The sequence below is a fragment of the Balaenoptera ricei genome, chromosome 2, assembly GCF_028023285.1.
Source record: "Balaenoptera ricei isolate mBalRic1 chromosome 2, mBalRic1.hap2, whole genome shotgun sequence".
Classification (NCBI taxonomy): Eukaryota; Metazoa; Chordata; class Mammalia; order Artiodactyla; family Balaenopteridae; genus Balaenoptera; species Balaenoptera ricei.
In genome coordinates, this window is record NC_082640.1 from 165,929,673 (window position 1) to 165,944,119 (window position 14,447).

Below are 14,447 nucleotides of genomic sequence, written 5' to 3' on the forward strand. Positions count from 1 at the left end.
ACTTGGCAGATTTATGAAAACAATTACCAAATGCCATCAGAGGTCCTTCTAATACAGCAAGATGTCAGCATGGACTAGCTGAATAGCAATTCTACTTTCCATATCGTTTTTGTCCTTTGATTTCAGACCTTATCTTCATTACTTATAGAGCTGTCCTGTCATAGTTCACGGGCATTACAGTATTGTAGCCCATCAATAACTTAAGCCATCTTTCTAGTAAATAGAGTCAATTCCTCCTGAGTCAGTTGGTCAGCGTAGTATTGCTTATCGTGACCCTTTTACACTGTAGAGGAACAGTTGCCTCATGGAATGTTAAAACTTGTCTGATCGGAAGTTCAATCCCATTAAATGATAAGGGAAAACGGCTCACTCGCTCCCAAATTAAAGAGCTATGATTAAGAGTCATCTCTGGCTCTCATAATTTAACTGAACAACAGCAGTGAAAGCTTTCTGTTCAGAAATCATAAAGATTTTAACTTGAAAGAAAATTCCAAGTACATTGCTCTTGTTGTCAGAATTGTGGAGTTGGGAAAAAAAGAGAAATGCTTTATTAATGCACAACAAGTTTCTAGCTAAAAAATTCTGAGACAGCAAAACATGTCTATTCTAAATTTACTATACAGGTAGCATAAATACAAGTTTGCATTTGGTTCTACCAAAAATGGTTAGGTATGCACGGGATCACTGTATTTAAAGTAGAAGAGAAAATTTTATAAGGCTGAGTAAATTTCAATGTTCAATCATAATACTGTTAGTTTCTTATTAAGAATTTTTTTTTAAAGAGGCTTCTCTAATGAATATCTGGTTTTCAAAAGTGAACTCTGTCTTTGCACCACCTCCCACCTGTACCTTACTCACGAATCTCAGGGCCTTATCTGTGTTGACTAAAATATTCATCTTCTTAGCCAATTAGAGTACTTCTACATATTTTTTGTATGACTAAGTTTAAACATTGTATTTTTGCAGAAGCCTTCTGTGACATGCTGGCAGTGTCATACCCTCCCATCCTCCCAACATGAACACCATAGTTCTTCCTTCTTCTGTGTTCCTTTGTCAATGTTTACATATTTCTATAACAATATAAAACACTTTAAGGATTTCTAAAATTTGTTTACATCTACATTTTCCCTATTAACTTTCACAGCTTGCTAACACTTACTTAATATCCCCAATGTCTGTATACAAAAAAGTACTCAATCAACAAATCTTGGCTGAATAAACAAAGACTTTAAATGGTAATACACATAATAATAAGAATGTTAATTGTGAATCTGACATGGCATGTAATACATTTTCCCACTCTTTATATGGCACTGAGAAAGTCACGTACCTTCTCAGAAACCTCACTTTGCTCATATTTTTAAATAAGGATATTGTACAAACTTAAAGGTTCTTTCTTGCAATAAAATCCTAAGTTGGACCACAATTGGTGAGGTTTATAGTACAGTTGGTTTTCTTATAGAATTTAAATGGGATGGAAGATTTTAGTAACTTAAAGCTGAAAAAAACTATTCTAAAATGGAATGCAAGTGCTTAAGTATTGATAATTGAATAAACAGGTATCAACATTTTATATGGTCATAACTCTCTATATATTTAAATTAGTGAATTTCCAAGTTGATTTGATCTATGAAGATAGCTGATAACTATCCCACAGTGTAGAAGAATCTTTTTTGCTAAAATGAGCAAATTGTTCAATTTATTTATTTTTGGTTACCTTCCACTAAATTTAAATAATGCCAAAGAATCATGAAGAAGTAAAGTTATCTTCAGAACACAAAGTTTACCCCTCCCATTTTGTAAATGAGAAAACGAGACACCCAGAGAGATGAATGATTTGCTTGAGCCACAAAGAGATTTTGCAGGCTTTGAGCTAACCCTCCAGAATCAGAATATAAGTATATATGTGTAAATGAAGGTTGGTTACAGCTGCCCTGACCTTTGTGCACCTCCAGAGACAAGGCCTATCCCAAGGAAAAGGCAGAGGAATTTGTCTCTCTGACAGTCTAATTTTGATACTTCAACAGTTTTACTTACCGTCATTTATTCTCTCATTCCATGCCTATATATTTAAGCTAATTTTTAAATGTTAAACTAAAAGAACATGCAAGTTTCTGGAATGCATTACAATGATATCTTTCCCAGCAATGAAGTATTATGCTTTCATATGCTCAGTTATATGTCAAAATATATGACTAGCCCAAATAGGATGACTTGAAGGTCATAAACATTATGAAAACTTTAGGATTCAAAGATTAATTACCTTGCTTTCTGCTAACCAGCGATGTGGGTCATAATTAATATCAGGACCAGATGAAAAAACCTACAAGAAAGAGGATATCGTCTATTAGAAGTAGATATTTCTCTGAAGTGAACTTATATAAATGAAAATTCTTCACCATTACATCCAAAAGTTTAGTCTCTAAACTTAAGGGTTTAAAAAGAAGAAAGTTCATACCAAGTACGAAACCAATTCCAAACCATTATTTATTTAACATGCCTATTTATGTAAGCATGTATATATGTATGCATATATGTATGTATGTATTGACAGTAAATATTTAGCTCACATATAGAGACAGGAATCACCTTTCAAGTGCTGTTACTGCTTGAATCACTGAGTCTGATTCCATGGAGTTCTGCATGGCAAGCAGCCTCATTTAAACCAATTTACTTCATTTGTGTTTGTTTCTTTCCCTCAGTTTTGTTCCAGGTAATGTATTTCACAGTGAGTTAGATGTAATTACACAGAAACCTAATTCTTTGTCTCATTTTTCCTTCTTTAATTTTATACTATGTGGGCCATTTTGTCTCATTAATGGTTGTGCAGACTGACAGAACCTAATCAATATGACTTCATACCAACATCGCTTTGTAATTCATGATGGTAACAAAATTCTACAATAAATAGGTTGTCTACACCAGCTGCTCTGATTTCCTTCACACCAACTCATTTGTAAAATCCCTTGTCCTCTGGTTCTGCCTTATTACTGATAAAACTATACTCAAAGGTTGTCAATGACTTCCTAATTTTAAACACAAGTTTTTCTCAATGCCTACCTTCTTTGAACTCTGTGCTATGATATTTTTGCATCACTTTTTCCTAGAAATTTTCTGCTTAAAAATATCCTGTCCCTTTGCAAGAGATGTCTATTCCTATTCTCAAATACTTCTATACTTCTTAATGCGTGTGCACATCACTCCTCTAAGGAATATCATTAGGTAATTCATTTAGACATATGATGAATGCATAATGAGTGCTGACCACGTGCCATATACAAGAGTGTTATATTCTTATATCCAACCTTTCCCTCATCCATGTTTCTCATTATCTAAATCTCACTCAACTCTTGTGCCTTGCCTGCCTTTTCAGTGAGATTTCCCTTAATCACTCTAGACCATAGTGTTTTCTTCCTCTTCTACCTCTGTACCGTGTTGAATATTTGTAAATGTCAATTTGTCATTGATTATGATGTTTTTATTATTCTTTTTCACTGATCTATGTCATAGTCTCAAGTCTTCAGTGACCTAAGGTATAGTGCTCAAGATTAAAGACCAAAATAATTTGAGATACGTACAATGTTCATATTTTGTGACTTGCTTTACAAATTTATATATAGTTTAGTGTTTAAGAACAGTCACTTGATCACTTATAAGTGGTGTGACTTAATTCCTCTAAGCTGTAGGTTACCATCTGTAAAGTGAGTAAACTACCTCCTCAGGCCAAGGTATAAATTAAATAAAATGGGTGTTAGCACAGTGTGAGGCATACAGAACACCATTATCACTACTAACTGCATATCAAGATGTAATCATCAATAAATACACTTCAAAGTCTATTACGACAAGAGCACAGTAACAGGCATTTGTCATAAAAAGATTAAAGAAACAGAAGCCATATACATGGTAATATGAGTATACTACAAAAAAAGCTCTACATAATAATGATAGCTATCATTAGTTGAGTATCTACTAAGTGCAAGATACTTCACACTATGATGTGCACCTTCTATATCTATTTTTACTTTATCTTCATAATAACCCAACTTATAAATGGGAAATGAATTCTTAGAGAGAATAGAGATTATATAACTCAACCAAGGTCATATATTAGCAATCTGAACCCACATCTGTCTTGGTCCAATGCCTATCCTCTTCATGCTCCACAAATAAATGCTAAAACCAAGTGTTAGGGGAAAAGCTCTGGAATTATCAAAGATTGGTAGTGAAAATACTGTATCTTTAATTCAGACACTTTTCTAATTTCTTCATAATAGTGGTGGTTTATTAAGTGTCTAACCATAGGTTTTCAATTACTGCATGCACTTACTAATGTGGAATAAGTAATAAATATGGTACTGAAAAAAGAAAATATAATTAGAAATAATGCCAATATTCCCAAAGACTTTTCTCAGACTCATTTGTTACATATCTATTATGCAATCCATTCCATAGACAGTCACTTTCTACATAAAATGGCTGAAAATTTCATGAGCAATATTTCAAAAATGAACAAATGACCAGGAATAATTGGAATTATTCCATTTTTGAAAACATTTTACAAGGACCACTGATCTCCCCTATATTTCTGAACTATAAAGCAAAGAATCAATTTTATTTTAACAAACACCTTGATGGTTTCTGTGAGGTGAGAGCAAGTGTTATGTTCTTGAGTATTCCTTTTTTTTTTTTTTTCAATTTTATAGTAATGAAACAACAGAAGTTATTAATGGAAAGAGACCCACAATGAAAAAAAAAGAATTCTTAAAAAAAAATCTTAATAGAATTTCCATTCTTTTAGATTTACTTTCCACCCATCACTAAGATTGAATTAGTCTTTCTCTAGGGGAAGAGGTGTAAAGACCTATTACCACAGTCACCGCATTCTTGAAAGCCTATTAAAGAATAGGGTACTTCTCAGAATATTGGAAGGATAATTTGAATCTCATAAAGAAATAAAATATTTAAGCCATCTGCTATCTGCACACTATGTTTTAGCCTGTAATTGGCCATAACAAGGTTTACATATCTTATAACACAATCCAAATGTTTCCATTTTTACATCACTACTTGACTGAAAACAAGCCATCCTGACACAAATTCTTAAATACAGAATAAATACTGCATTGTTAATCTGTACATCTTTGAGATAAAATTAGGATTTCAAGGCTTTAAATATATGTAAACAAGACAAGTCCTAAATAAAGCATCATTCGATAGGGAAAAGAATAAACCAGCATTATAACAGGACTGAAAGTTGGTTTTCCCCTAAAGCCAATTACTTCTCATACTTGGCTCCCAGTCCTCTCAAATTGACATCTGAGCTTTTTAAAAAATGTATATAAAAATATATATTGTAGAAATTCCATCAACTCCACCAAATTCTACCAGTTGAAATACTTCCTTTAAAGTTGAATCCTAAGGCACAAGTGTAGAATTATCATTTTATTTTCTTTAAAACATTACTTAAGAAAAAAAAAAAAAAGATGGGCAGGAAGAGAGGAAGAGCAGGAAGAAAGAGGGGAAAGTAGTTTAGGGAAGAATATATTTTTTTAATTAATTAATTTATGTATTTAATTTTGGCTGCATTAGATCTTCGTTGCTGCGCACGGGCTTTATCTAGTTGCGGCGAGCCAGGGCTACTCTTCGTTGTGGTGCGTGGGCTTCTCACTGCGGTGGCTTCTCTTACTGCAGAGCATGTGCTCTAGGCGCGCAGGCTTCAGTAGTTGTGTCTCGCGGGCTCTAGAGCACAGACTCAGTAGTTGTGGCACACGGGCTTAGTTGCTCCGCGGCATGTGGGATCTTCCCGGACCAGGGCTCAAACTCGCATCCCCTGCACTGGCAGGAGGATTCTTAACCACTGCGCCACCAAGAAAGTCCAAGGGAAGAATATTTTATATGAGAAAAAAGATGAATGACAAAATAATAAGAAGAAACATCTGAAGAGGTTTAAAAAAACCTTTATGCATAATACTATAATTCGAGTGCTGTCATATCATCAACTGAAATAAATACGGTGGGCTAAATTATAATGTATTATGGTTATACCATATTAAAGCACTGCAATGCTCTTTGTATGTAACATAGCAGTACTAGAACCTAGAGTCAAAAGAGGTGCTTACCTTCAAGGAATTAAGAACATCCATGATTAACATGTTTTTATTTATCATTTCACTAGGACTACATATTGAGTAGCAATAATCCATTTTAAAGATAGGAAAACTAAAGTAAACGTAATTTTTTTAAATAGGGAAGGCAAATAGCGTAGTGGTTACTTGTTTAAGCTCCACAGTTGGACACCCAATGTTTGAAGTCCTAGTTCTAGCTTTTGACTAGATACGTGGCCAGGGGCAAGTTACTTAACCCTCCCAAGCCTTGCTTTCTCTTGTCTAAAATGGATTTAATCTGAGTACCTAAAGGATAGGGTGGTTTCAGCAATTAAGGGAGAGAATGCATACACGGTACTTACACGGTATCTGTAATATAACTAGTACTCAAACGATGTTAGCCAGTAATATACTAACAACAACAAAAATGACCAGTGATAATAAAAAATTCAAAATCCAGGCTTCTTCACTCGAAGAATTTTGTTTTAGTCAGAACTGCTGCTTCCCTTGTAAGACATTTTCTTTTACAGAGTGAGATACAGGCAATTCAGTGGAATAACAGCATACTATCTCTTACCATGAATGTGCAATAGATAAAATAGCTCATTTTAAAAAATGCAAGATATTATTTTGTTTCATAAAAATCTCTGGAATAAAAATGTGGTTACCATGTAACCATGCATTAAAATCTTCTTATAATTATATATTAGGAAACTAACTGAAAGGCACAATGAGGACTCATAATTACTTTCAATTTCTCCATTGAGTCCCTGGAGAAGGTTTTACAAGCTGCATCAATTTCCTTTCCTATCACACCAAGAATGGATTCCTGTTCAGTCTCCAGACAAAGAAGTTGATCCTTGAGCTGCAATCTGGCCTCTTCCATCCTCCTTGAGTGCTCTTCTTCATTGTTTATATGTTTTTCCTAAGGCATTGATAAGAAATAAAAACAGAAGTTAATTATTAAGTGGAGACAAGAAACACATGTAGTATCTGTACAACCAACTCAAAGAAGCGTATTAGAAAACAGCTTTCAATAAATATTAGTAAAACACTAGAAAAGGCAAAATGTCAAATAAGATAGTGCTTCTTCATTTCAGGAGAAAAAAAAAGTGTTACTACTACCTTTATCTCATTAAAACAGTTTTTAAAATGTTTAAGTTTTCAAATGCAGTCACACTGCATAAATGCTTTGAGTCATGAAAATATGATAGAAGATGGAGGTACTTTTCAAGTAAGCAAATATACTTAATGAAAAGGGGTTTCTAAAGAACCCTTTAAGACAGGGGTCCCCAACCCCCAGGCCGGTACCGATCCGCGGCCTGTTAGAAACCAGGCCACACAGCAGGAGGTGAGCGGCGGGCGAGTGAACGAAGCTCCCCATCGCTCACGTTACTGCCTGAACCATTCCCCCTGCCCCACATCTTGCACGAAACCGGTCCCTGATGCCAAAAAGGTTGAGGACCGCTGCTTTAAGAGATTACAAGGACTTGGGGGCCCCCCTAGACAAAACAATTCTCAATCATTATGATTACACAATTTCATTCAAAATTTATTAGAGAAATTCAAGTGGTATTACACAAGGCTTGGAGGAAAACAACAGAATCACTAGAATTCTAAGTATAAACAGTGGACCAAAAAGTCATGATGGCTGGCTAGTTATGCCTTCGGTCATTACATAGTAGCCTAATCATCTTTACCTACCCCAGTAAATACAACACAAGCAGGAAGATGATATGGCCAACAAACCAGCTTGAATTTAAAATAACAAAGAATTTTTCAATGAAAAGTGGAACGGCATTCGAGCAGAATAATCATACATGATATTTCCTTGCAATTCAACTTACTTTAAAAAATGAATGAAACACCCTCTGCGCAAAAGAACAGAGTCCTTTTACAACCTGTCTTCAGCCCTTCTCTCCAGCCTCATCTTCCTCCTTTCCACTCTCTCATACTTTAACTACTTTCAGCTCTCAAGTAGGTCTACATATGTCTCCTCCGCCCACATCTCCTCTGAACAACTCACTCTGAAATTGCACTATTTCAAAATGGAACTGGCAGTCATGAGACAGCATTTACCTTCAGGAGTACATCATCCTGATCTGGAGCTCAGCTTTGTAAACCTAGGAGCTGGATTTTCTTTTCTTTTTGGTACTCTGATTTGAGTCATGTTTCAGCAGTAGAGTACGCTAAGCTCACAAGAGACAAATGTACACACTAGAATACCACTCAATTAACTACATTAGTTTACAATCAGAACCAAAACTGCCACATGGATCAGAATGTGGGCATTGTTGTTACGCACCTACCCACCTATACGTCTTACCCTTCAAGATCCAGTCTCCTTTCTTTCCTGATCTCCCAATGCAGAATGTTTCCACTGCATATTATATATCATGTAGTTTTTTAAAAAATGTACTAAGCTATAAGATAATTATTTGGTCTTGCACCTGTCTGCCTTAATAAACTGATAATTTCAGGAGACCACAAAACATGTTTATAGTCATCTTTAAACTCCTCCACCTTGCTAAATAAGTGATTTAAACATTTTTTGCAGACAAATTCAATACTGTAAAGATCATTTCATCAACTACCATGCAGATCTATATACTCAAAGGCCACTGAGGTGTGCTAGGTTTCCTCTATACAAACAAACACAGGCCTGCAGTGTTCTCGCTGACGTAATATTAATAAAGAAAATACTCTATCAGGGGTTACTGACATACTTAGGGGACAACTGTTCATATTCGAAATCCACGCAATTCACGAGGTTGTTCTAATTGATCTTTCTTTTCTCTCTTCCCTCACAGCCAGCTTTCTTTTTCCACTGTCACTTTTCTGTGCTCTCTGTTACTTCCCTCATTAAAAAGAAGACAAAACTATTTCTACATTTTGATATTCTTAAGAATGCTGAAATCACTTTAACAAAGACTGAAAATTTCATTATCCACTTCACTATCCTCTGTGAGACAGCATACCATGTCCAATCTCCCTTTGAAGTGAAACTCACAGAGCTATAAACTCACAAGAACCTTAGAGAGCAGTGGGTTCAACTACCTGTTCTTTCAGGATCCCCTTCTTTGACATTTCTGACAGATGGTCATCCAACCACTACCTACACGACCAACTCAAGTTTCAAGAAAAAGAGTAATTGACAAAGCCGCAAAATCCTTCCATTAGTCTAAGTGCTATACTCAAAAATTAAAGTAAATAAATGAATCCTCCACCCCTACTAAATCTTCTGATGTTCCAGGCAAAGGTCCAGGTTCTTTTATTTAACTCGGTTTCAAACACTGCATCATACTGGTTCTCCATCCTTTCTGCATGTCCTTCAGGACCCTAAATCTAAGAGTTAAATAAGCTCTTCCATTCTGTACCTAAGCAACTGTAATTTGATTTCTTCACTCATTCTACAAATTTTTATGGAAGGCCTACTATGGCAATACACTCTTCTGGATGCTAGGGATAGAGTAAATGAGATAGATAAGGCTCTTGCTCTCACAGAGCCAACAAATTTCTCCTTGAAATTTCAACACTTTTGTCCCATTCTTCTGGCTTGAGAATATCAATTTAAACACTAATTGTGGCACCCAGAGAATTAGCTGTTTCTCGCACTTTCATGTTTCAGAAATAGCTCTACCAATGGAGCAAGCACAGCTAACTCTATGGGAGGAAGTTAAATTGGCTGACATTAATTCAATCAACCATCTCACTGGGGGCATACAGATTAATAAAGGCAGATGATAATATTTAGGCACTATTATGGCTATTCCCTGGTCTTCTAGTAAAATCAGAGGGAGCAGTAATTCTACAACAACATTAACAAAAAGCTACCATATTTCAAGAGAACCAGAAGTAAGACATGGTATTTCAGAGACTATTTAGAAATATGGAAGACAGAGATAGTCCAACTTCAATGTTTCAGCGTAAATGGACACAGATGCCTGGGTCTTGGGAATATAATGAGTTTCTTTGCAGCGGGTAGGGGGGTGGGGATAGATGAAGCTGACTATGACAGTCTATATGATCCAAGAAGAGGGATATCAGTCCTAGACCATGACTGAGTTTGAGAAAGAACCTTCGAAAACAAACCCAACCCTTAATTTTATGAAATGAGGAAACCAAAGTTCAGACAAAGCAACTTGACTGAAGTCAAAGAGCCAATAACCCATAAACTGAGTCCCAACTCCCTCACTAGTGCTCTCTACTGAAATGCTATAAAGGTTGAGTTCTCAAAACTGAAGTTTAGAAAGCCAACGTGAAAAACTCAAAAAAGTTGTCAGTAGGTGTTAGGGAAGGTAACAGTCTTGTTCAGGCTTCAGAGGCAATAATAGGCCTTTGACCAAACAAAGACCCTGAAGGGAGCTACGTGCCAAACTGCTGGACTATGTCGGTCAGCAGAAATGGTGCTAGCAAGCCTGAAAACCAACAGATAAGGAAAGGAGTAAGTCACGAAGCTTCCTGGGCCTTGGGAATCTGCCCAGTTCAGTGGACATTCCGAGACTTACGAACAGAGAGCAAAGCATTTCTGATAATAGCCAGAGCTGCATATTTGCGCGTAAGCTGGTGATTATCAGCTTGCGGCTTGGCGTTACAAGCAGGACTCCTTTGAGCAGTACTCTGAAGTCTCAGCCGTGGGGTGGACGCACTGCTCGGGACCTTCCAACTGGGACTCCAGATCACTGTTCCAGGGATTTCCCAGCGCTGCTTGGATCTGGAGGTAGGTGCTTCCCCAATTTGGTGATGTATATACATTTATTTCTTGCTATGTTGCTTGTCCTTATGCTGTAACACCGGGACTCCAGATTGCTGTTGCTTGGATCTGGAGGTAGGTGCTCACCCAATTAGGTGATGTATGTACATGTATCTCTCTATATACATATATTGCTTGTCCTCATACTGTAACTTACTACTAATATAATAAATTTCCTTATTTCTTGCTTATTAAATTGTGGAGTGGTTATTTTACCGGTGAATCCTCTGAACCTGAAGCTGAAAGTAAGTCTTTGGGCAAAACAGTAGGTTATATGGGGGCTAACGTAGTCATAAAGTAGAAAGAATAACTCAAAAACTATTTCTGAATAAGCCTTATCACCCTATCACTACAAATGAAAATATATGACATACTGGCAAATTCAGAATAGACCACAAAAAAGGGGGAAAAAACCCATCAAGCATGCACAATATCCTAAACGTTTAGGGGCTACTGCTCTCCTCTATACTGGAGATGTACCTGCGTACACATAAAATCTGCTCTAGATTTTAGTTAAAAAGTATACCTAATACCACACTAAACAAGGTACGGTTCCACTGTCAAGACAGCAAAGGTTTCATGAAGCTTCCACTTCAAGACAGGAAAGGCTTACATTGTTGACGTTTGTGTCTAAAGGAAACAAAAATCATACTACTTACAATGTCATCGTACACACACACACGCGTACGCAGACACACACACACACAGCTTAATCAATGAACCTGTAATTCAAAGGATAAGAAGTGTTCCTCTAATTAGAACATTCACTTTCCCAAAGGCTATAAAGATTACAAGGAGACACAATCTTAATGAAAATAGAACAACTTCAATAAAACTAGAGCATGTCCAAAATGTTATCTCCTTGGCAAAAGCTTATGAGATTCCTTCAATGTCTTAAGTATTCCAGAAAAGCCACTTTATTTCCAATACGGTTATTACATAAAATGAAAACAGTTCTTCACACACCTTAAGAGAAACATTATAGCAAATAATGCACACTCACACCACTAAATAAGTCATTAATTTACAAAGCTAATGTTTTTCCTTTACTGAAAACTAACTTGAATAAGTGTGCAATATTTCAGCCCCAAGGCCATCTATAATACATGAGCAGGGGGTGGGAGAGAGAGAGAGTAAGCAGTAAAAGAGAAATCAAAGTTAAGGGCTGAAGTTAAAACTAATGCAATGTAATTCAAAGTTACTGGAAGCATGGCTTATTGAAACTATAGTCCTGCACACATCACCTAAAAAGTTTTGAGGAAGAATATTTCTGTAACTCAAGATAACTATCATGCCTAAGCCTTAAATCCAGGATACTAGCATTACAAGGCAAATTATGAAACTAACCTGAACAAAAATTGGATCTGTCTGGAAGCCATTTATCTGACTCTCTAAAGAAGGCTCACATTACTTCTGCCAACAGAGCTGACTCAGCTGCAAGGAAGCTAAGACACAATATGAAATGCCAACCAAGGCAGAAACTGCAGCATGACTAAAAGAGAAGGATCTACTATGGATATTATAGGAAATCTGAAAAGAGTTTAATCTGGAAAATTACTATACTGCAGTTCAAACTGTCTGGCAAAACAGCCAACAAACAAATAAATAATGCATTAATTGCTGTCACATGTAACTACTTTTTTCAAACATTTCTTAAAAACAGAAGATTGTACATGAGTATGGATTTCTTAAAATTATGGCTATATATAAAACACTTAGATGGGTATCAAAAAATTAAAACCACAATAAAGCAAGAACAATTCTAAAATCAATAGTTAAGATCAGTTTGAAAGAGTCCCCATGAATTCAGCCTCCGTATATCCTTTGCCCTCTGTGAACCCAACACTACTCTGGAATAAAGAGGACAAGGGAAGGTCATAAACTGAATTTTTTACTTGTTATGAAAGTCCAATAACATGCACCTACTTCATCACTCACGTGATTATTATAGCAAAGGCAGGTAACCTCGGTTCTTAGGAATACTAGGTGCTCCTTCTCTATGTTCCTGCGGCACTTTGTATGAGCTTCTGCTGTAGCACTTACTACTCTGTGTGTCTTTTATGTCTGTCACCTCAACAGACTGTGAGTTCCTCTAGGGCAAAGATCTTATTTCTCTTCATTTAAATATTTCAGCACCCCTCATACAATGATGGTGGAAATGTAAACTGGTGCAGCCTCTATGGAAAACAGTATAGAGGTTCTTCAAAAAATTAAGAATAGAACTGCCATATGATCCAACTATCCCACTTCTAGGTATTCATCCGAAGAAAACAAAAACACTAATTAGAAAAGATACATGCACCCCTATGTTCGTTGTACCATTATGTACAATAGCCATGATATGGAAACAACCTACATGCCCATAAACAGATAAATGGATAAAGAAGATGTGGTGTGTGTGTGTGTGCACACAGACACAAAATGAAATACTTCTCATACATAAAAAAACATGAAATCTTGCCATTTGCAAAAACATAGATGGAACTTGAAGGTATTATGCTAAGTGAAACAAATCAGAAAAAGACAAATATCGTATGATTTCACTCATATGTGGAATATAAAAAACAAACAAACAAAATAAGTGAACAAGCAAAAACAAACATATAGATACAGGAAACAGAGTAATAGTTACCAGAGGGAGAAGACTGGTAGGGAGGGCAAAATGGGTAAAGGGTAATCAACTGTATGGCAATAGACGGAAACTAACTTTTTGGTGGTGAGCACGCTGCAGTGTATATAAAAGTAGAGAGCTGTACACATGAAATTTATATAATGTTATAAACCAATGTTAGCTCAATAAAAAGTAAATTTAAAAAAAGAGAAAAAAATCCCAGCATCTAATAGAGTGGCTCACATAGCAGTCAATCGATAAATCTTTCTGAAACATAAATATCCTTTTATGTTCCATTCATTCCATTAGTGTTTTTTTTTTTTTAGTGTATTCTCTATGTGCCAAGCATAGTAGTCCCTAACTACACAACAACGAAGAAAAAAAAAACAGAATCTCTAAACTCAATAACTTCTTGTGTCTCAGTAAGTTTGTTTTGGTAATATATTAATTAGTCAAATCATTGAGGGCAAGCATCTTGTAAGTAGCAGGTTATTTTAACCATCAAAGCAAGCTGATGTCACAAAAGTGAAGGCTCTGTCAGTGGTAAGAAGTAAATCAGAATAAATTTTGAGGATAGAGCTAATAAGATTTGCTGATGAGTTACGTATAGGTCTATGTGTGAGAGAATAAGAGAGTTCTTTACATGCATTTAGAAAGCAAAAGAACACTGTAATTCCTACTAGAAGATTAAAATCAAAATGCTACTATTTTTTGAGTTAGATATACACTTCCTTCTCCTCTGTAAGTATATACTTTATACTATTTCCTTCAAAGAAGGGAGGAAATTATGATTAATAGTATATAAGAGTAAGAACTAAGAGCATTAGTAAAACAGTAGAGTTAATTGAAAAGAGTAATGGCATAATTAGAAAACTGGATAGATGATTTGATGCATGTTAAAACTTGAGTGTGGAAGACTTTCCAATCTATAACCTGGTCTTAGGCAGGCTTAGGAAAGTTATCCATAAAACAGAAG

The 14,447-nt window shown here is 35.8% G+C and overlaps 1 protein-coding gene across 2 annotated transcripts in view; it reads right to left on the reverse strand.

Moving 5' to 3' along the window:
* Positions 1-14,447, reverse strand: part of CEP128 (centrosomal protein 128) — a 428,617-nt gene that overhangs the window by 240,074 nt on the left and 174,096 nt on the right. For both annotated transcript variants that reach the window (XM_059915805.1, XM_059915804.1), the window contains 2 exons: positions 6,856-7,032; positions 2,264-2,323 (listed from right to left, as the gene is read on the reverse strand). In XM_059915805.1, the coding sequence (XP_059771788.1) occupies positions 2,264-2,323; positions 6,856-7,032 (237 nt within the window). The remainder of the gene's footprint in view (positions 1-2,263; positions 2,324-6,855; positions 7,033-14,447) is intronic.